We start from the raw sequence: 23,242 nt of genomic DNA, 5'->3' as shown, positions 1-23,242 counted from the left end.
ATTTTATTTGAACGTAAAGGTGTAGTAATTCTTTATGCTTTGCTACCATATACAAGTTGATTCTTTTTTGTCTACAGATAGGAATTTAGAAGAAAAAATCATCATTTTTTTTTTAAATTTACATGAAATAGTTACAGCTTCTATGATTGTGATAATTTGACATGTTCTTTATTGGAGAATAATACTTATGCATGCTTATTTGATGGACTCATTCAATCAAATCAAGACAAAATCATTTGCTTTCTAAATAAAGTATATACAACATATACACATGTTTTCATGCCTTGCACAGGAAAGGTTTGGATCTCATAATATTCCTACAAGTTAAAATAAGACTAATCTTGAAAGGAGAAAAACATTAAATGAAATCACAATCAGATTATACTATGAAGTATGAATGTAGAGTTGCTCAAGTACTCAAAAAGAAGATGGAAGTGTTAGCTTATATTGGAGCATCATAAGCATCACTGTTTTGCCTATGCAGTTGTGGATTTGTACATGAGAACATTGATTGTTTTTGCTTCTTTAACTTGATTCCAAACAAAAAAGACCTCAATGGTATCCTAAGACGATTTGTGGAATTTTTCGTAACATGATCATGGCCAGACCCATGATTGTTAACACCAATTTCTTGACGTAGTTCTTCTAGCAACTTCTCAACTTCATTTTTCAGTCCATTCACAAAACTGATACCTGCTTGGAGTTCGCTCGAAATCTTGTTGTTCTCTTGTTTCATGTAGAGAACCTCGCCTTGAAACTTTGCAGCCTGATAACCACTTAGTACTGCTTTCTCGGATGCCGAATCTGGATTGGCTGCTCTTGCTATTTCATCTTGTAAGCTACAGAAAGGTGGATGTCTACCTTGCAGTTCGTCCTGTAATATCGCACTGTGTTCTACCCAAAGTGTTAATTCAGTTCTTATCTCTCTCAGGTGTCTGAATATTGGCTTAAGTTCGGATTGCGATGAATTTGAATTCCCTTCAGGTTTGTTGTTTTCCTTTATATTTCTTAGCTCTCCTTTCCAGTCCTGTACAGAGTTTTGGAGCTTTTGAATTTGATGAACCGAGGTGCTAAACCTCAACCAGAATTCCAGGTTCTCTTCCAGCAAACCATCAATCTCAGCGCGGAATTTCTTTTCCAATGTTGAAAGTGAGTGACGCTTATCAATCAAGTTTTCTCTCAACTCTAACCTTACTTTTCCAAGTAACATAATATTCTCTGTGATTTCAACATGTCGGTGTTGTTTATCTGCAGGAGAAGATTTAACTGCATTCGCTTCGATATTTGAAGATGAAATTTCCAGGTCCAACTCTTGTGGAGTATATTTATCTTCTGTGAGAGTCATGTAAGGACTTTCATTAGGAGTTGTTTCTGTATAAGTTAGCTTCTGTTGTAAATTTTCTATCTCTTTATCCTTTGTAGCAACATCATTTTTCAATCCCCTTACCTGCATGTGCATATCTACTTTATCAGGAATAAAGGTACTCGTGCCTACTTTACAAACATTACAAAGTAATTGGCTAAGGATATCTTTTGAAAAAATGTTTACATTATATGAACTATGAAGTTCATTATAATTATTTTAAGTTCATTATATATGAAGTAAAAAAATTTAACTTACTCCCGGAGTAAGTGGCATGCAAGGTAACATAGTTAGATTTATCATTGATTACCTGAAGTGCCAAGTCAAAAATATTGTCCCTATTTTTCTTCTCCACATCATTGAGCTTGACCTTTACATCCTTATAGTCCCTTAAAACTGAAGTGTACTCCTCCAATAGAATCTTTTCCCTGTCATCTATTCCACTTACAAACACCTGCCTCCAGTTTGGTTGATCTTCTTCCTCTCCAGTTCCCACATTATGAGATTCAATCTCGACTTTATTCGTTGTATCAGGCAAGTCAGCATTATGCTGCTGAACTAACTTTTCAGCTGTAGAATCTGTATTTCCCATCAAATCGGAGTTGTTATCTTCATTTCTGACATCACCAGGACTTGCAGCATAATCTTCCTTCTCCTCCTTCGGTATCTTGATTGCTAAGTTATCAGTCAACATTTCATCACCATCAGGAGCATTACCCTTTTCATAAAGTGCCGAGTTTTCTCCTGCCTCGTCTAGCTTCACATTATTCAATTTTCCTGTAAGATGCTCAAGATTGCAACTAGCTTCAGTAAAGTGTGTTTGGAGGCTATTGTCTTGCCTTTTGACACTTTGGTATATAACTTTAATTCTCCTCAACTCCTCCTCCAATTCTTTCAGCTTCTTGCTCGTTTTTTCGGAATCTCCTATCAACATTACCTTCTCCTGTTCCAAGCTCCTTATATTTGTCTGAAGTTCATCTGTTTCCGATCTCAGCCTCTTAACTAAACAGGTCTGAGAAGAGACCAAAGTTTCCAAGCTAACAACCTTACTTACAAGCTCATCAATCATCTCTGCCATTTCAATCATAGTGAGGGAGTTACCCGAATCTTCCTCCTCAAGTTTTCCCTTAATCTTCTCTCGCAACTGCTCTGCATCGTGTGCCTCTTCTTCCAAGACAGCCATATCTTCCTCTATATCTTTTGATTCTATTCCTATGCCTTGGTCTTGTTGGCTCGCGTGTTTAGCAATAAAATTGTCTCGAAGGGTTTCAAACCTCTCATGAGCATCCTTAACCCTTCCATAAGCTTCTTTAGCTTCTTCAGATGACCGTGCTTGAAACTCTTGCAACTTAGTCAGGGTCTGTTTACAAGAATTCAGAGCCGTGGCTGCCATTAAAGCGCGTGCATCATTATCATCTATGACTGTATCGATGCGAAACTCATCTTGCAAGCTACAAACTTTTTCTTGCATTCCTGTGATCTGGTCCTCAATTTCCCAATAATTGTCGTAGGAACGTTCATACAAACTCCTTACAAACTCTTTCTCGGTCTGCATAGCCAAAATTTCTTTCTGTAGCTTGTCAATTTCGGCTATCCCTTCAACCTTACTCAGACCTAAACTTTGAGTTGTTGGAACACATCTTGCAGCGCTAGCAATCCTTTTAGGCGATCTATTTCTAGTGAGCAACATGGAAGGGTTTCTATGATCCTTCTTTGAGATATTTGGAACTTCCGGAATACCTGGTTTTTGTGTTAGATTGTTGTGGTCAGGAGATGATGAATTTGTTCCAGGAAAGCTCTCTTCATCGTCGTCATCAATTCTATATTCGACTCGTTCAGGGAATACAGCAGCAATAGTGCGGTTCGCACTTTGGAGCTCCTTCGATAGATGATCATATCTCTCTGCTAATGCTCTATATGCTCTAAAAGCTTCTTCAACAAAGTTTACTAGCTCTGGCTTCTTCCTATAGTACATTTCTGCCCTTTGTGCAAATGAGTCCCCATTTTCATTAACAATTTGAAGGGCCTCACCCACCCTCTCCTCCATATCTGTTAATTTTCAATGACAATGAATATTCTTCAAAAGTAAAGGTGTATGATTATGCATCTGTTAACTTGCTATAAGAAACGTGGAGCCACATCGTATATCCCAAAGTTTGTACCGCTCCATATAGCCTTTGTTTTTCATGGTCAAAAATGTAAAACATGAATTTAATATATATTAACTTTATATTTTTTTACCAATGAGAACGAAAGGGTACATGAAGTAGTACACATCTTGGGGTAGAAGATGTGGCTACCAAGAAAGGGGTCGCGACTTAGTGTTATGAACCAAATTGAACTGAAAGAATCATAGAACTATGATATTCCAATCATTATGATACATTACCTAGATATGCTGCCATATTAAAAAGAAAACAAGAAGAAACAACTATTTTTGTATATATTGAAGGAAATGAGATGCATCATGTTTATGCGTATAGGTTGCATGCCATATATTGATGAATTAACAAATCTCCCTAACTCTCAATTCTCAAATAATTAGAGCATGTGAAAGTAATAGAAAAAATGAAAATGTGGTCATTCTAAAATCATGCATGTAAAAAAAATGAAGCCTTCTATCTTGATGATAGTAATGACCCAAAAAATTATGTGCTTTGATGAAATTAATGATAATGTAAAACAGCCAACATAGACATGCATAGTTACATACCTTGGAGGTTTTGTTCTAACCATTTGGACTGTTTTGTTCTGATGTGGCTAACCCACCACCATGAATATGCATTTGTTGCTGCTCTTTGCAACATCTTTAACTTGTGTGACAATTAAGCACATTCAATGCATTGAGGTAAAACATTCATAATAACCAACAAGGTGGCACAATAATAAACCAAGGTACACAATGTCTTATAAGAGAAAAGTTGTGATTTTTAATGATCTTGGAAGTTAAAGAAATTTTGGGTAAAAGAGAAAAAAATGTTGGGAATGTGCATTCTTATAGGGGCATGCATGGAGAGGATAGTTCCCCACAATCATAGGTGTGTATTGTTTTGGATCCTACAAGTAGCTCAAATTTTGGAGGGCTTGTTGGAAGAAACAAATATTTGCTAGATTGACCCTATTGTGCATATTAAACTTAAAAAAGTTCTGATATGTATATAGCATTCCAAAACTTATTTTAGACTTATGTTCCCACTTATTTTAGATAGATAAAGTGTTATTAAACTACAATAGGTCAAGGTATTCTGTGAGATCGAACTAGTAGGTCAATTGTTAAATTAGTTCATATTACAAAAATATAATAAATTAATATTATAACACTATTTAATGATTTTTATTTCAAATATAGAAATTTATCATTACAAAAGTGTTTCATTAAATCATTAAACAATCACTAATGATGATTTTACTATAACAAAATGTCACAAGATAAATTGAAAATATCATTAGAGAATATATGTTTTACGCTCTCATCACAACAAATATCCAAAAATAAATTTTAAACTCAATTAAACAATAACTTTATTCTAACACAAATTAACAAATAACAATTATAATTACAATGAGAATTATAATTATGATTGAGTAAAAAATACTCACATTGATCGAATCAAATTGGTTTATATCAGTTTTGGTACATAATCAGACTAATGAAGTGTTTAATTCATAGTCAAGTCTAATATATAAACCAATTCAAGCCATATTTAATAACTATGGATACATTAAATTTTAATAACCATTTAGTTGAAAATCTCACAAGATGATGTGCATTTAGATAGGCTGAAGGTTAAAAACTTAACATTAACTCAAACATGCGACTATCAAAATACAATTACTTAATTATGTATCATTAAAATGCATTATAAATTGAAGATGTGGCTGAACAATAATATTGTTTGTCTTATAGGTTAGGGATTCAAATATCTTAGTAAACTTTATATATTTTGGAAGTGGATATTTTAAACTATTTTTTCATTCTAATTATTCATTAAATTTTAACTATTAGTGAAATTAATCTCTATACATAATTTTAAATTAATAACAATAAAATTGAAATTAATATATTAGATAGTATAAAGTTAGACAAACATTAAGGTTAACATTGTGATGAACATCAATATCAGTTCATAGCAAGTTACTTAGAGCTACAAAAGCACTCATGTGGAACATCCTCATGCTCTTCCATAAAAAATGGATGCTCCCCAAAAGCTTGATAGGGAAAACTTTCAGCAGTACTCTAAGGTAGAATGCTACAATCGATCATGTCCAGAAGCTTGATTGAAAAATTGTTAAGGTTTCATCTTAAAACCAATTGGTAATGAGAGGAGTAGCCCAATAGGTATTTAAATCATTTCCGATATAATGAGGTACACAATGTGTGACTTACTTTGTAACATGCCTCGTCCACATAAGTCTGTCGGATCAGGTGAAATGCTACATTTGACCCATAATCGGAAAGAAGTTGAACTCCGACTCTTATACCATGTTAAAGTTTCATCTGAGAAGGAATTGACAATGAGAGGGATAGTTCAACGTGTATTTAAACCATTCCTGAGACAATGAGGTATGTGATATATAATTTCCTTTACAACAAAAACATGTATGTCTAACCTTATATCATGTGTTAAATCTAATTTTATTGTTAATAATTTAAAATTATACGAATATAAGACCAATTTTATTAATAATTAAAATTTAAAAAATAATTAAAAAGAAAAAATAATTTAAGATATTTAGTTACGAACCACATAAATTATAAAGAATTTTGTGAAACATTTCCCTTTGATTTACAATAATAACGCGACATGTGATTCACACTACTTATTTTTGTTTTGTTTTAGAATGTATTAATTATCGAAGACCAACATGCAAAGGGCTCCTATACTATAAAAGGGCTATTATTCGCTGCGGCCATTTCCACTTGAAAGAACCATTAAAAGACCGTAACGCAGTCGCCACTGAAACCAACCGCCGCCGATGGATTCCATTTCTTCAACCACCGCCATTTTCGCGGCGCCTCCGTCACTCTCTTCATCCTTCTACTCTCTCTCCACAGCTCAACCTTCATTCACATTCCTCCGTAGGATGAACCCTAGAAGAATGGAGGCTCTTCGAGCATCCCAGGTTGACGCCGCCGCCGCTGCCGCCGACGCGAAGCCTAAGGAAGCTAAACTGTGGGGTGGAAGGTTCGAAGAAAGTGTGACCGATGCCGTTGAGAGATTCACTGAGTCGATCTCTTACGATAAGCAGCTCTATAAGCATGATATTATGGGAAGTAAAGCTCATGCTTCAATGCTCGCTCAACAGGTTTAATTTTACTCTTTCGGTGAAATTACATTCATATTTATTGATTTACACTTTATTGAAGGCATATTCTGAAGTGCATTTTATTGTAGCTTAATTAACAACTTATGAATAGTGCTATGGTTTGCATGGAACTGAAACCTAAAAAAGATAGCTTGCTAGAACCTGAAAACTAGGGTTAAATGGTTATGACCAATATGCTAGTTGATTCAACTGGAACTGTATGGGAAATTGGTTGATCAACAAGTTGATGTGTGCAATTGGCTTAAAAGCATCTAACTTATCAGCCAATTAGCCATAAACTATCCTATTTGAATTATCAGATCAACAATTAAAATTACGTTTTTAGGTTTATAAAAAAGAAAGAAAATCCTCTGTAGTCCAACAAAGCTACTTGCTTATTTTTTTGGTCAAGTAAGCTTGAGCTTATAAGATCTCATGGGTGTTACCAAACACAGACCAAATTGGCTTATAATAATTTCTTTTATGCTTGTCATAGAAGTGAAAGAAAATAAGTTCTTTTATGCTTATCTTTAAATAGCTTATTGAATAAACTGTTAATTAACATGTTTAATCAAACCCACCCTAATTATCATTACACTTAGGGGATATGATTGTAATTATACTAATCTTTGCATATGGGATACAAGTGTAGCTTTTGAAACAGAAGGGATGCTGAGTGTAATTAAATTAAACCTTGTGAGGAGATGGTGAATTTTTATTTATTTATTTTTTAAGTTTGCCAAAGCGGCAATTACACTTTTCTTGATTGATATTTAAATGCTTTGGGTGTTGCAGGGACTGATCACCTTAAATGATCGGGATTCTATTATTGAAGGTCTAAATGAGATTGAAAGACGCATTGAGAATGGCGAGTTCAATTGGAGGACTGACCGAGAGGATGTGCATATGAACATTGAAGCAGCACTTACCGATATGATTGGTGAGCCTGCCAAGAAGCTGCACACAGCTCGCAGCCGAAATGATCAAGTTTTGACTGATTTTCGCCTTTGGTGTCGTGATGCCATTGATAAGATCCTTAAAAGCATGAAGCACCTTCAGGTCTCATTAGTGACTTTGGCTTTGAAGAATGATGGTCTTATTGTTCCTGGTTATACTCATCTTCAGCGTGCACAGCCGGTTTTGTTGCAACACCTTCTGCTGGCTTATGTTGAGGAGGTATGCTTCTAACTTAGTTGTAGTCTTGCACCTATTGTGAATGGTTTATCAAGTTTATCGTCTGGCCAAAAAATGTATCTCAATAATAGGAGTCAATGAATTACTATATGCAATAGGCCTGAGGCCTTGCTTTACTATCAAAATTGTTTGTAAAGCCTGCATTGCCTGTGATTCGTTAAATGAGTAGATCATTAATGATGGCATCTGCACTATACCTACCAAATGGTGATTTCAGCCCTTATAGTGGTAAAACCCCCTTAAAAGGATAAAGTAAGGCTTGGGAAAAGGTGCTGTTCTTGTATTCATGAGTGCTGCACTGCTGCTTAATGTGTCAATCCCGCTTATATGATATGTTCTGTTTTCAGCTACTTATATTATTTTCATCACCAGCCATCAGGCCTTTATTTATGAGTCATACATTATTTGAGTACACATTTATCATTATTGTTTTTTGTAAAAAAATCATGACTTTCTGGTTTATTATTCATTAATGATTTAACTAGTCTAGATTTAAGGAATAGTTTTTAAACTCGTCTATCTTCTTGCAGATTGAGCGTGATGCTGGTCGTTTGGTAGATTGTAGAGCTAGGATGAATTTTTGCCCCTTAGGGGCTTGTGCTTTGGCCGGTACAGGGCTTCCCATTGATCGATTCATGACTTCGGATGCCTTGGGATTTACAGCTCCCTTGAGGAATAGGTACCTCACTTCATTTTCTATATTTGAAGTCAGTCTGTGTAATTGTGCTTGTCTTGCTATTGGTTTTAATCCTTGTATGCTTATATTTTTCCTTACCAACTGATCAAGTGTTGTTATCTTAAACAGTATAGATGCAGTTTCAGACCGAGATTTTGTTATGGAGTTTCTTTCTGCCAATGCCATCACAGCAGTGCATCTTTCTCGGCTTGGTGAAGAATGGGTATTGTGGGCTTCAGAGGAATTTGGATTTATCACACCAAGTGACTCTGTTTCAACTGGAAGTAGTATAATGCCTCAGAAAAAGAACCCAGATCCAATGGAACTTGTTCGTGGGAAGTCTGCCAGAGTCATAGGAGACCTGGTTACTCTTCTCACATTATGCAAAGGACTTCCTCATGCTTATAATCGTGATCTGCAGGTAGCTAAAGAATAAAAGAAAGGGAATTTTATCTTTTTATGCCTTGCATGTTTTCTTTGCTTGTGGGTGTAATTCCTGCATTTATTTTTTTCTCTGTTCCATTTTGTTGAGTTTCATTAAAAGAAGTTCTTTTCTGGAAGTAGGAAGACAAAGAACCAGTGTTTGACAGTGTCAAAACGATTTTGGGGATGCTCGAGGTATCAGCAGAATTCGCACTTAACATTACTTACAATCGGGAAAGAATACAAAAGGCTTTACCTGCTGGTCATCTTGATGCAACAACACTTGCTGATTATCTTGTTAAGAAGGTAAGTCGCATTTGATGATTGGCCTTCTCTAAGTAAGCATTCTGTTAGCAATAAAATTTGTTAGACTGAATGTTTCATAGCTCATCTGGTGTAAAATTAACATCAAGCTGCATACCACTGTCCAAGTTTGCATTTGAACCCAATCTCAAATCCCAGTCCACGACACTCAGTACCTGTCATCCTCATCCAGTCAACCTCAACCATGTCAATATAGAAAACAAAATTAAACACCTTCCCCCTCCTTTCCCCAAGTCATTTGAATGAAGGAAATAAATGTTTACCATGTTTATATTTTATAATCTTTCATATGCATAATGCAATAAATAAACTACTGCTTGAATTGAAATTTTCTGTGTGGATTATATTTAGTATTTAGCAGTTAAAAAGTCACATCTCACATGCATCTATTATCAATTCGTCCGATATTCAGGATATTTTTCTTGTCTCAACAGTGATGGTCATTTTACTTTGCAGATTTCCTTCTTTTATTCAAAACAAAAAAACATGATCCCATGTACCTCAAAGGTCTTTAGCTCTTACATTAGCATTGTTCTGTCATAGGTCATTGTTCTCTCTCTCTACATATATATATATATATATGCCATCTGTAAGGTCTTATAGGGTGGCACAATTTGACTTTCTCCTTTCCTTTTAGCACTAATCATGTAGATGTTTTAGTTTGACAGGCATTAAGAAGTGGGAACAATCACAGAATATTGACATGCCTGCATTTTTAATATTTTGTACTTAGTAGTGAACTGTCAAGGCATAAGCCTTGTATATCATAACTTTCTGGTCTTGTTACACACTATTTCTACTTTCTTATGTTGCAATTGTATTAGATCTTTCTTTATATCCTATCAAGAATTTTAATTTTTGAACTATCCTTTCTCTTTTCCCTTTTCATAGTTCTGCAAATTTGCCTTAGGTTCTTAACCTTTTCCTTTCACATTCAGGGAGTGCCATTTAGGACATCTCATGATATCGTTGGAAGAGCCGTTGCATTATGTACATCGAAGAACTGCCAACTGCTGGACTTGAGTCTTGACGAGCTGAGAAGTATAAATACAGTCTTTGACGAGGATGTGTATGAATTTCTTGGAGTAGAAAATTCGATCCAGAAGTTTAGCTCTTATGGATCCACCGGGTCAGCATGTGTTGCCAGCCAACTTGATTATTGGATAAAGAAGCTTGAAATCAATTGAAGATTACTCTACTAGTATGAAATTCTCATAATATCTAGAAGCAAATTTTCTTACCCTTAGAATAGTAGCTCAATGCTTAGCCATGATCCCACAACATGTTATTTTGGAATAAACAATGTCAAGCAAGATGGCTCATGCAAGGATAGCTTCAAATATATTGTGACTATTTGTTGTTAAATGGAATTATTCAGGTTTAATGAATAGGTTATGTGATTGTTCTTGCATTCGACATTGTCTGTTTGACTGAAATGACAGCATGCAATAGTAGCATAATCAATTTAGATAGTTTTTTATGAAATGATATCTTCTTGAGCTGAAATATAGATTTTATCAGTATAATTATCATAATCAGCAATTTTTTGTTAGAATGCCCTTTGAATTTTACCCAACATATAACAAAAAAGAAACTAGGTTTTAGATTTTTTTTATAGTAGCGGTAAATTATAGGTTATAAGTTTTTTTGTGATGAATTATCTTTACCGATTTTTTGTATGTATATCTGATAGTACATGATCTACTAATTGTATATGAATCTTTACACTTATAATACATTAAAAACAATTTTGAGGTAAATATTTACCTCTTGTGAAAAATTGCTTTATTTCGTAGGAATCAATGTTGTAAAACCCGAGCTGTACGTTAAACCAGGAGAGGTCTCGTATTAGGTTTAACCGGTTTAAACAATTAAACCATCTTGTCAAACCGGGTAATTCCATAAATAATCAATAATTTTTATATTTATAGTTATATATAAATGTAAAACTTTATATAATTAAAAATTATGTATAATTATATATTTGAAGTAATACATCATCTTTTTTGGACCGTAATAAAACAAAATATTATAGTAGTGTTCCATTTTCCTTAGTTTTAAGTGAACCATTCAGTTTGCTTCCCGGGTTAATCCTGTTTAACCGGGTTTAATACGGTCGGACCGGATTTTCTCCAGTTCAAAGCGGTCCAACTCTCATTCGGTTAAGATTGCAAAATAGAACCATTTTCAAGTTCGGTCAGTGGTAGGATCGTCCGGCCTGGTCCGGTTCTCCCATTGAATAGTTAGATTATGTCAACATATATTAATCTTAATATAGCATTTTTCTTTAAATTAGTTTTTTTTCTTTCTGACATGTATCCTCGCACCGGAGGCAATTCTGTCCGAGCCAGGAATATCCACATATACGTGTTAACTCTCCCCGAGGACATCTTTAAATTAGTTTGTGCCTACATCAACTCCAAACACCCTCCAATGAAATGGGGAAAAAAAGGCTCAAATTGTTATTTGCAATATAATTCTTAAATGAGGAAATTATAAGGAAATGATTGTATAAGCAAAATCTGACTCGTGGAATGGTTTACAGTAACAATATGAAACCTGGTGATAACCCTTACAACTTTGTATCCAATTCAATAAATTTATAGATATAAAAAATCTCAAACATGGATTGAACTGGAAAGTTTTGTCATCAAAGTATAAGATACGATCACATTGTATTACACTAAGTCCCTGAAAACCATGTTCTAATATTGTAAAACAGCTAATTGATGAATTACCAAAGTCATGATTATTTGAAAATCAACAGAAGTGAAGGTTCTTAGAGTTATTCAAATCGCCATTTGTAGTAATAAAAATGCAAATTCCCGTATTAGCAACATAACTACACTCTACAATTCAGCATTTACCTGAATTTTCAACACCAGAACCAAGGGAGAACCTGAGAAATGCTTGCAGTGCTTGCTTATATTATTATCCTTTTGAAAACAAGGCTTCGCATCTGAAGGGGCCGAGTTAAATGAAATTGTTCTCTTTCCCGACTATGGCTTTCGGTTGACGTGTTCTTAAATGACGAATACCAGGCTTGTCACTAATCACTGTGGTAAAATCATTTGCCTGACCAGAATTATTATCTGTAGCTTGTTGGTTGTGAATTTTGTATGCTTCCGCGCTGCTATTATTTTCTAGAGAGGAGGATGCTGGATCTTCGGCAACAATGTGAATTACAGGCTTCCGCGCTTTGTTTTTCTTGCCTGGCTTTTCAGCATCCAACTTGGCCTGCAATCAAATTACTCTATGATCATTAGCACATACCAAGTGGTTTTGATGAGGTTATCTGAATTTATCATCTCATATACACATTTAAGCATATAATTGTAAAAACTTACAAAAGTCCAGGCCATTAAAATAGATGCCAGATGCAATAAAGGGTTCTAATGGCTGAGATCAAAGTTTTGGGATGGAGAATACCAGTGAGTTCTTTATGGGACCAGGGGGGTTCAGAACAAGTGCGCTCTGGAGCAGTTTAGCACATTCAGAAGCGGCCACACTTGCATCCTCATCCACAGCTGAATCGTTCATAACGCATTCAGTGTTTTCCGATTTTGGTTCCCTATTTGTGCACTTAGAATGTGTGCAGCCGCATGATGGTCCGCATCTCCCACCAGTGGATCGACATCTGCAATTTTTCGTCTTGCACAAGGACTTCTTACTGCATGAACAGCAAAGCCCTTCAGCTGTTCTCTCCTTTTTAACATTACTTCCATTTGAACTGTAAGTTTCAGGGGTATCTATTTCTAACAGTAACTTGTCATTGCTCTTGTCAGAGAAAAGAGGCTGCAACAGATTCTGCTAATTGAGAAATACCACATCTTAAGATATTAGCACAAATACAGCTATAATTTCATTTTCATGTCCATGGCACATACCTGCTTGTTATCCTTACAGTCAAGCTTCTCCTTCTTTAATTGTAATTCCCTAAGTAGATCACTAAGGACATTTACTTGTTCCTTTAAATCTTGGATATCTAAATCCTTCTCCAAACTGTCACAGTCTTCCTCCTGTGACGGAGACCTTGAGGTAACAAAGGAGAGGGTTAAAACACACTATAAAAGGAGTGACAAAGCTCTATGGTAAAAGCAAAATGCTAGAATTTGACATTGCAAAAGGTAAAACTAGTTACAGTTTTCACCTTAACTTTTCCTGCTTCTGCAACTCAATTTCTTCTTTCAGCTTTGAATTCTCTTCAGCCATCCTGAAAATTCCAAAATGTTAGAATAAGGGCCGTTAAATTAATATGCATTTCAAAAATTCATGTAGACAATAATCATTGTGCACAAGGCAGTTGTACCATAGTTTTACGAACCATATAACTGGAAAACTTCAAATTAATGGTGCAATATGGAATCAATGTAGAAGCTTTGGTTCACTGCGTACTAGTTGTTATGTCAATCAGATTTGAATTCCAAAATCTTAATCATACATATACCAAATAGGCAAGTGATTAATACACCAAAAACTAGAGGAATATGGAGCAACATAATTTAAGAAAAACAAAATGGCATCTCCAACCAAGTTTCTGAGATTACATAACATTCAACTAGATTTCAAATTAATATATACACTAACATGGGTGTCCTAAGGTCAAATACAAGTTAGTAAAATTTGGCACATTTATATGTTAGCCTTCAAACAGTAAAATAACAATTTGAATGCTCAGAATTTTAAAAACTCGCGATGCTAGCAGTTGCTTAAGTGTGAACATTCCTAATCTAGCATAAATAGAATAAGAAGATAGATTCCCACAGTAGAAGAATCATATTGACAAATACATACTACAAACATCTAAATGATATTTAGTAATCAAATATGATGGGTTAAAAAGTACTTCTCTTTATTAAATACAGGGGAGAACTCCACAAAAAATGAAATGAATAACAGAGTTGAACCTTTTGAATACCTATTAAAGAAGGGCTATAAGCATAAGCCAAGCGAAAGGAAGATATGAGTGAAATCAAACTTACTTTTCCATTATGGATTCATATTGAGAACATAAGTCGTGCAACTGACTAGTGACTTCATGTTCATTCTCAGCATCCTGCACCGCCAATTTTTAGTGATGTTTTTAATAAGTTGGCAACATATTAATCAGGCCAATGCTACAAAAAAGCAACCAAGCACATTCAATATACATTTTCAACTGAAGCAATGTCTATCAAATTGATTAAATAATGCTTCAGTCTTCCAAGGGTTAAAGATAAGATTCTCCTCGAGAGCTTAAATATTACAACCTTCGAGCATGAAATTCTACACACAAAAATATGAAAGGAAAAAGGCAAGGGGATGTACAAAATATCATTATCATTATTGGATACGATGAGCAGCACAGGGCCATGAACCTCAGTCCCGACATTAATCAAATATAGACATCCTCGAGAAGGATCCACCAGCAAGACTCAGCCAAAGTAGTAAGTAAATAGGCAGGTAGTAAGTGAATATCGTTATTCAACACAACACATGAACCATATAGCAGTCAGTCAAATACATATGCATATATCCTATTCAAAGGACACCCACAAGCCTACGAGTAGTGCCTATTAAATTGAAATAACACCAAATTATGAAATGTTTAATCCACAAGCAACCAAATATTTCTATTGATTTAAAATTACCTGAATTACTTGATTGTTTCTATCTTTTCTAGGACCTACACAAACCAGTAAAAGAAGGCAGTAAAGAAATGAATGAAACGGTGCCAAAAATAAATCAAAGAAATTAAAAGGTTGAAACAAGAAAGATATTAATGTCCTCTAACCAGATAATCTATTTGATATAACTTTTCGAGCTTCTATCATCTCTTTTAGACGGTTAGTAGCAGCAGAAGCTTCTTCTGTCTTCCTTTGCAGTACCTGACAGAAGAATGATAGAAAATTGGCAACTTTAAGAAAAAACGACAACCATAAAGACAGTGAGGAAACATAAAAAGTTAGAAAAATGCAATGAACCAACCATTTTAAGCCTCTCATTTGAAGCCAGCAAACTACAGGTCTTGAACTCATTCCTCCTTCCATCTTTCTTAAGCTGATGATGCAGGAAGATATATTCCATAAGATAAATATACTAACCAAAAGGAAGATACTAGATACAACAAGTTGATCTGTAAATAGCAATTGTTATGTTTATCAATTATATAATTTGATATTCCTCCTCTTCAAAAACATTCTTCATCAATGAAATCTACACATTGATCCAAATTCAAATCTAAATCATAGACCAAAGAGAACATGGGAGAATAAGTACCTGAAGAACTTCTTTTTCCAATAAGGCCTTGCATAATCTAAATTGGACGGACTCTAACTTGAGCTTACATTGTAATTGAACCTACGTACAAACACAAAGTTTGATACCCGGAGCGAATGAGGATTGAAAAAGGACTAAACCAAAACTTAAAAAGTCAACCCACTTAGGTTTCGTTTGTGAGTTGGGTTTCGAAGGGGAAGGAATAGAAATGGAAGGCGTCATTTCATAAGTGTATTTCATGGCTCCCAAGCCTTCCATTTCTCATTCTTCCCCTTCAAAATCTAATTCACAAAGAGACCCTTAAGAAACATTACCTTCTGAGCCTTCAAACTCTGAATCTCACAATGCAACTGGTTAGTCGATTCATCAACTCTTTTCCTATGGGTTGAAAATTGGGATTGAGAGCCTACTTTTTTCTTCAATTCTGCAACCTAGAAAAAATAATAATGATATAAACCACTCGCTAAATACCACATTTTTTTCCACTCTGCTAGTGCAAATTAATGTTTACCTGATCTTCAAGTAAGTTCAGCTTCTGAAGATAATCTTTTTTAAGCTTTTCAACCCCATTGTTGCTAGCAGATGAATCATTTCCCTTTTGCTGCCTTAATTCTTCAATCTCCATCTGCAAAATTACAAAATACCCGAAATAAGGAAAAACTCCCAATTCCTATCCTACGATTTTGTTTCTTCACAGAACAGAACTCTTCAGTAATAAAATCAAGTGACTCGATGAACACAATTTTTTTGTTTTGAAATTCAGCACAATAATCACTTACTAGAATTTTCACTTTCTATATCCAAAATTCTTTCACTCGCGTTAAGCACTTATGAAGTACCAACACCAATACGAGATGTAATATTTCTTATTATATAAGATGATTGTGTATATTAATTTTCAAAATCTTTTATTGGAAATGTTATGTTTCTTACTTTCTTGAGTTAGGATTTTTTCTCATGTGTATGAGGAGTATTTTTGTTGATTGACATGTAATAATCTTATCAAAAAATATTATAATGTAAGAATTTTTTTACTAATAATATATCTATCACTTGTATTTTATTATTATTAGGGTGTTGGCCGGTACTCCGCTTTGGTCGACCCACATTCTTATTTTTTGATATAAGTGTATAAGTATAAAAAATGAAACATATAAATTCAATAGAAAATGTAAATTTAAGAATATAAGATGTAATAGTTGATATGATATACACAAAACTTTTATAAATTTCTGAGACATCTAATAATCATTATTGAGTTGTTGGATATATTTTTTTCATGTGCTATTGTTTTAGTTTTGAGTTGAGAAAGAGAAGATAAAAAAGAATGAGTGGATGACTAATAATGTATTAATGAAAAAAATGAAAGCAAAATGTGGAAGTTTCCATTTATTAAGGAGAGAGCTTAAAAATGATAAAAATGGAATTTAAAAATTGTACCATGCATGATGGTTATTACTTGATTTGGCTTTATTAATAGTATAGATTAGCTTTTAAATATAACAAAATAAAAATAAATGATATATTAAATGTCTATAAATTTTAAATATTATATGCATCTTATATATCATGTTTATTTTTTTGTTGATTACAGAGCTCACAGAAAAATATATCCTTTTGGTTAGTGAATTTTGTAAATAAAGTTGTTTGCAAAATGAATTTTGGAGGAAAATATGAGAGTCATCAAATATATTTATGAGTTGAATAATTTTGTAAATATAGACTTATGATTTTCATTTTTCATTTATTCTCATTCAAAATGCAACTTCTAAACAAAATGTAACTAAATAATATTTTACTTTCTATATAATCTTTGCTGAATTGGATGTTCTTAATTGCACATAAATTGGGAGCTTGATTTTTTCCATCATTGTGGAAAATCATGCGAGTAAAACTATAAGAAGTCTTGTTTTTTAGTTTTATAGGAAAAGCTTGTAGATGTTGTTTGATAAATTAAAAATGGAGGGAGAAGTCAGAAGTTAAAAGAGATTGTGACTTTTAAAAATTAAATTTCGAATAATTTTTCAAAATTGCAAGAACCTTCAACAATTCATGATTATGACTTACTTTTGCCAAATAAATATTATATATGAAAATTGTTATCTCAAATTTCAATAAAATGTTACATATCCTAAGTAATAAACAATTTCATAGATTTCAATTGTACTAATAATAATTTTGAAAATAAATTTCAATTCCATAAATTTCTATATTAGTTTCCCACTTTTAGTAGACAACACACAAGAGAAATGATATTGTGGGAAGAATGACGTTTCTCGTCATGTCCATTTAATGAATATGGTAAGTTTTGATAGAGCATGTGTATTGTAATACGGAAATGTATTTATTTCCTATGCATTAACTCGATTTATGATACTATCAGAATAAAACAGATAGATCTAAAGAAGAATATGGGTAAGATGATCGAAATCTTTAACTATTAATTTCTTAGTTTAAATATTTATTTTTCCACATTGCAACAAGTAGCAAATAGAATATAACACACATTTCTCTACCATATGTTTTATAATATCCACTCAAATTATCATATATATATATATATATATAAATTTAAGGTATCCACCTAAATTACCATATATATATATATATATATTGTAAGGATATTGTTTCATCTCAGTATTATGATTAGTCAATCGTATCGGTCGATGAAAACTTTCCTAACAAATCAACACATATTACGTTGGAAAACTTTCCTTTTTTACCAAATGCAATGTCACACATTGCCCTGACAAACATGTTCACAAAGTTGCCTACACGACAGAGTTAGTATATCTCTACAACACCGACAGATAGATATGCTCAAAAGGACAATGTTGTATCATCTATAATGATAATATATTCCCAAAAATGCAAATCACTCGACTCACATTATAAATATTTGAATGTATTTATTTATAAGAAGATGGAATGTCTCAATCTATTTTCTCTCTCCAATATACACTTATAAATATTGAGTTGAGTGTAGAAATCCATTTTTCAAGTACTCGCTCAAAATGTTCATAGTGGACATTTGCTTTGTATACTATCATATTTTAATGACCTTCTTCCAATGTTAAAGAATAGACACTTACTATATTAAAATTAGGGAAGATGATATATAATTCTCTTAAACTTTACTTCTTTTGTAAGTGAGAATTATTAACTTTTATTTCATTTCAATCAATCCTTAAACTTCTCTCATTCATAAATTGGATCCTTCCTTAAGTCTTTATTAAATTATTTAACAATCAAATGTAACCATTTTTTTAATGTACACAATTAATTTGTTTATTTAAAAGTATCTAGAAACCACATTTAGTCGAACATCACTTGTCAACCACCATTCTCTGCAAGAAGAGGCATTGTCCTCTGGCGAAGAATCGTCAAAACCCTCACCGTTCGATAAATCCATGCGATAGGAAACAAACATCATTTACTATCAACGGAAGTTGGTTCAAGTGGTATATACTTGATTCCCTTAAACAAGGTCTCGGGTTCGAGTTTTGTGGATGAAAAAATGTTCATTTGGAGAGTTAGCCTCACTTACGTGTAAATGTTTCCAGCTTGGATAAGATTGTGGCCAGTACGAAGATACATATGGGAAACGAAAAAATCTAATTCACTTTGATTCACCATAAATTTTTTATCGGAAAATCAAATCAAAACCAAAAAGGCAGAGAAATTCAAAAGTAGCTCTCTTTGTAGGAAAGGAATCAAATGCATCAAATCTCAATGGAGAAATGACAACGAAGACTCCAAATAATTTGAAAATGAAATCAGTAATTGAGTTAGATAGAGAAATAGAAGGTACACTGGTTCAAAGAGACAAAAAGTATCTCTATTCTGTATCAGATGGTATCTACAACTGAAATGGAGGGTTGGTGAAGGAGTTGATCTATAAATAGTAGGAATTCAAAAGTGAAGTGGCCTATTTGAAACAAACTATCATCGTGAAAAAGATAGTACTTTTTATTATATTTTTAAATAAATTAATCAATGGTGTATATTAAAAAAATTGAATGGTCAGATTTCATTGCTAAATAATTTATCCATAACTTAACGAAATGACTTATTTTATGAACGACAGAAGTTTAAAGTTTAATTGGGATGAAATAAAAGTTTGTAATTCCTACTTATAAAATGGGTAAAATTTAAGGAGTTATATATATTTTTCCTTTAAAAATATATTATTTTTACTAGTTATTAATATAATTATTTAGGTAAAGGATGAGACATTCAAATTTCAATACAATAATAAGTTGACTGGTCAATCATCCTCAATCGTATTAGATACGAAATTCGTACACTAAGTCATAATTTTATAATAAAATATATCTATACTAATATATAAAGAGAAAACTTAAATTAACTGCCAGTGGAGTAATTTCTATTCCCTATTTTACCCTTTATAAGTCTAAAATATAATTATTCTATAGTTTATGATGTCTGTTTATATAATTAATGTTTCATTTTAAACTGCCGCAACAGTTTTGTTTTCTGGAGAATGTGGATAAGTAAGTTTGTTCTCATTTTAAACACCATGTACGGTGGTTTCCTTTTTGTAGGGAGAAAGTGGATGGACAATGACAGTTTATATTTTTAATAAAACTTCCATTCTGTTGTTAAAACATGATCACCCTATAAACTATAAATCACAACATGATTGGTCAATATTTCCTTTCCTTCTCTATTCTATCTCACATTTTTGCAACTTTCAGGTATTTCTCTTTTTTGTGTCTTCTTTTCAATTAATCTATCTTTTCTGTGATAAAGATAATTAATTTTTCTTTATATATCAAATAAATATGTGTTGTTTCTACGTTTATCAGTATTGTCGAGACACAAACAACAAATAATTTTTCTGTTGCTAATATAAAGACAATGAATGATGTTTATAAGTAAAAGAGTAAACACTAAATACCCACCATGGTCTTTATTTCCCTGTGTATTAGTATTCCTATTCCAAAAAATAGTCACTTCACATACCATTGTAAACAAACCTCTGATATACTGAAATAGAGAGCAAGTCTCATATGAAAGGAAGAATAGAAATTTATGAATAATAGCTTATCCATTCATTTCACCACAACAATATTATATAACCAATACAAATAACTATTTCCCTGAGATTAAGGATCAGAGGACAGTTTCCTCATAACCTCTTATATATATTAGTATACTGTTGTGTATATCAGTATTGTGAAGTAAATATGTGCCAGAAAAAGTATTGTCAACTAAATCAACACAACATAAAATATGTTCATCCAGGTAAACATACTTTATCATGTTACTTAAAATTATATATAGGTTAATGACTCTTTATATATTACTATACATGACTCTTTCTATGTATGTCAGTATTGTGAAGACAACATACAACACAAAATATGCAAGTAAATCAACACATCAACAAATTACATTGGATTGGTGCTGTGCAAGTTCATCATCCAGGTAAACATACTTTATCATGTTACTTAAAATTATATATAGGTTAATGACTCTTTATATATTACTATACATGACTCTTTCTATGTATGTCAGTATTGTGAAGACAACATACAACACAAAATATGCAAGTAAATCAACACATCAACAAATTACATTGGATTGGTGCTGTGCAAGTACATCATACAGGTAAACATAATTTATCATGTTAGTTAAAATTATATATATGTTAATGAATCTTTTTATATATTAGTATACATGACTCTTTCTATGTACGTCAGTACTGTGAAGACAACGTAGAACACAAAATATTGTTAACTAAATCAACAAATTACATTGGATTGTTGCAGTGCAAGTTCATCATCGTGGTAAGTCATATTTTATCATCTTCAATTATTAATCATACAAAAGATTAAATATTACTGCTAACTTATAATTTCATGCATTACAAAACTAATAATTATTATAACCACAAATTCAAAATTTAAGAAATCTGTTGATTTCACACATACAAAATTAAGCTAAAATTTAACCTAATCAAGCAAGAAATAATGAAAATGACTCCAGTAAAATAAACACAAAATACCAACTAAAACCATATCAATGAAAGAACACAAAATATTCTGAAATAAACCTACACATCAACAAATTACAGAACAATACAAAATCATCTATACTAATATTAATTTACAGAAAGATGGAATGCCTTACAAAACCTTAAATCCATAAAAAATTATTATAAGCACAGATGTAGAATTTATGAAATCTGTTGATTTCACACATCCAAAATTAAGCTAAGATTTAACCTACTGAAGCAAGAAATAATGAAAAAGAACATCAAAATACCAACTAAAAACGAAATCAATGAAAGAACACAAAATATTTTCAAATAAATATACAGATCAAGACATTACGAAACAATATAACATCATTATAATAAAAGTTAATGTCCAAAAGTAACAGCTAAACACCATGTGCACTCCTTACTTAAAAGTTTCAGCAACTGATGTCCTCGGAGCACAATAGCATCTAAGATAACAATAAGAAAGTATTCAGAAACAAAAACTCTACTATACTTATTTTCCTAAGACTAACTATAACCATATGAAATCATTCATCTCCTAAGGTTTATCACACATACATGAATTAATAAGTAACAAAGCGTAACACAGTATATACTTCAGCAAAGAATGATAAACTCAAGGAGATTTTAACTAAATCGAAAATCACAACATAAAACTATAACATCATTATAATAAAAGATGGAAAATAAATATGGAAATGCCTTAGAAAACCTTAAATCCATAAAAAATGATATGAAGCACAGATCAAGACTTGATGAAAAATAATAATTTCATGCATCCAGAATTAATCTAACATCTAACTTAATGAAACAACAAATATTTTCTAGTATGAGTTGCAATGGAAAAAGAACATAAAAACCAAATGAATCAAAGAGAAGGGTATACAAAATCAAGCATTTAAAAGGGAATACAGAATCATTATCCTCGAAGAACCAGAAAGGGAAGGGTAGGTGAGCCTTCATAGAATGAGCTCCAATGGTGAAGGATAGGATGAGCCGCACACCTCCTTCATACTAGGCACAACCTTTATTTCTTACAGGGAATAGAAACCCTAAAAGGCAGAGAATGAATGGTGGCTGAAAAAAAATAGAAGTTGTGTTCAAAATGTAGGATTTTTAGGTTTTAATCAAAGGAAGCTAATTTTACATCCCAAAATTGCCCTCACATTTTTTTCATAATCCCCAAAATGCCCAGTCTTATTTAATTTAAATGATTCATTTTTTATCTTTTATAATGTATAATTTATAATGTCATAAATGTCAAATATAATATTTACTTTCCAACATATGTTTACATTTCATTAACAATTATTATTAATATCTTTGTCATAATTATGCTTTCTACAAAATATTATATAATATCAAACAAATCTTTAAAAATTACTACATCTATACTAATATACATCAAACAAAAAGGGAAAATATCTTTTCCTTTTCAGTATGTGATTAAAAAGTTTTTAGTAGCTATAGTTAAATTTCAAATTTGTTAATTGTATAAATAAATATTTTCCCACGTTAACTCTCAAATTAAATATTTAAAGTTTTTAGTAGTTGTGGTTAAATTTTACTAACATATTAGTTCTCTATTATTGATTCTCTTCATTATTTACATACATCCAAAAGCATAAAAGCCCATACTACATATAATTACAAAAATAGAAACATTCAT

The 23,242-nt window shown here is 32.4% G+C and overlaps 3 protein-coding genes across 7 annotated transcripts; 1 reads left to right on the top strand and 2 right to left on the bottom strand.

Moving 5' to 3' along the window:
* On the bottom strand, window positions 248-4,355 carry LOC109326755 (protein NETWORKED 2A-like). Its single transcript, XM_019559547.1, has 3 exons — window positions 4,077-4,355; window positions 1,674-3,412; window positions 248-1,447 (listed from the first exon to the last, which is right to left on the bottom strand). Exons 1-3 carry the CDS (start codon window positions 4,168-4,170, stop codon window positions 443-445), a joined length of 2,838 nt encoding a protein of 945 aa, XP_019415092.1. The 5' UTR covers window positions 4,171-4,355; the 3' UTR covers window positions 248-442.
* On the top strand, window positions 6,252-10,675 carry LOC109326757 (argininosuccinate lyase, chloroplastic-like). Its single transcript, XM_019559552.1, has 6 exons — window positions 6,252-6,670; window positions 7,466-7,846; window positions 8,395-8,543; window positions 8,670-8,961; window positions 9,105-9,269; window positions 10,226-10,675. Exons 1-6 carry the CDS (start codon window positions 6,341-6,343, stop codon window positions 10,472-10,474), a joined length of 1,566 nt encoding a protein of 521 aa, XP_019415097.1. The 5' UTR covers window positions 6,252-6,340; the 3' UTR covers window positions 10,475-10,675.
* LOC109326732 (kinesin-like protein KIN-4C) lies at window positions 11,946-16,349 on the bottom strand. 5 transcript variants are annotated; one of them, XM_019559504.1, is made up of 12 exons: window positions 16,057-16,349; window positions 15,860-15,976; window positions 15,546-15,626; window positions 15,255-15,326; window positions 15,061-15,154; window positions 14,918-14,952; window positions 14,270-14,343; window positions 13,438-13,500; window positions 13,175-13,319; window positions 12,717-13,094; window positions 12,433-12,524; window positions 11,947-12,381 (listed from the first exon to the last, which is right to left on the bottom strand). In XM_019559504.1, the coding sequence occupies exons 1-12, from the start codon at window positions 16,168-16,170 to the stop codon at window positions 12,261-12,263; spliced, it is 1,386 nt and encodes a 461-aa protein (XP_019415049.1). In that variant the 5' UTR covers window positions 16,171-16,349; the 3' UTR covers window positions 11,947-12,260. The 5 variants fall into 5 exon arrangements, with proteins under 5 accessions (XP_019415052.1, XP_019415049.1, XP_019415050.1 ...); XM_019559505.1 differs by having other exon boundaries at window positions 12,433-12,528; window positions 12,724-13,094; XM_019559506.1 differs by having other exon boundaries at window positions 11,948-12,344; window positions 12,474-12,524.

The sequence above is a fragment of the Lupinus angustifolius genome, chromosome LG14, assembly GCF_001865875.1.
Source record: "Lupinus angustifolius cultivar Tanjil chromosome LG14, LupAngTanjil_v1.0, whole genome shotgun sequence".
Lineage (NCBI taxonomy): Eukaryota > Viridiplantae > Streptophyta > Magnoliopsida > Fabales > Fabaceae > Lupinus > Lupinus angustifolius.
The sequence above is the reverse complement of the archived record's forward strand: the minus strand, read 5'-3'. Positions and strand labels throughout refer to the sequence as shown.

Coding starts and splice junctions, on each gene's coding strand:
- LOC109326755 (XM_019559547.1), bottom strand. CDS start 4,170: ATGTTGCAAAGAGCAGCAACAAATGCATATTCATGGTGGTGGGTTAGC. Junction 3,413..4,076: donor GTTAGAACAAAACCTCCAAG/GTATGTAACTAT, acceptor GAAAATTAACAG/ATATGGAGGAGAGGGTGGGT. Junction 1,448..1,673: donor TTTTTGACTTGGCACTTCAG/GTAATCAATGAT, acceptor ATGCACATGCAG/GTAAGGGGATTGAAAAATGA.
- LOC109326757 (XM_019559552.1), top strand. CDS start 6,341: ATGGATTCCATTTCTTCAACCACCGCCATTTTCGCGGCGCCTCCGTCA. Junction 6,671..7,465: donor CTTCAATGCTCGCTCAACAG/GTTTAATTTTAC, acceptor TGGGTGTTGCAG/GGACTGATCACCTTAAATGA. Junction 8,544..8,669: donor ACAGCTCCCTTGAGGAATAG/GTACCTCACTTC, acceptor TATCTTAAACAG/TATAGATGCAGTTTCAGACC.
- LOC109326732 (XM_019559503.1), bottom strand. CDS start 16,170: ATGGAGATTGAAGAATTAAGGCAGCAAAAGGGAAATGATTCATCTGCT. Junction 13,501..14,269: donor TATGAATCCATAATGGAAAA/GTAAGTTTGATT, acceptor TGGAATTTTCAG/GATGGCTGAAGAGAATTCAA. Junction 12,525..12,716: donor GTCCCATAAAGAACTCACTG/GTATTCTCCATC, acceptor ATTTGATTGCAG/GCCAAGTTGGATGCTGAAAA.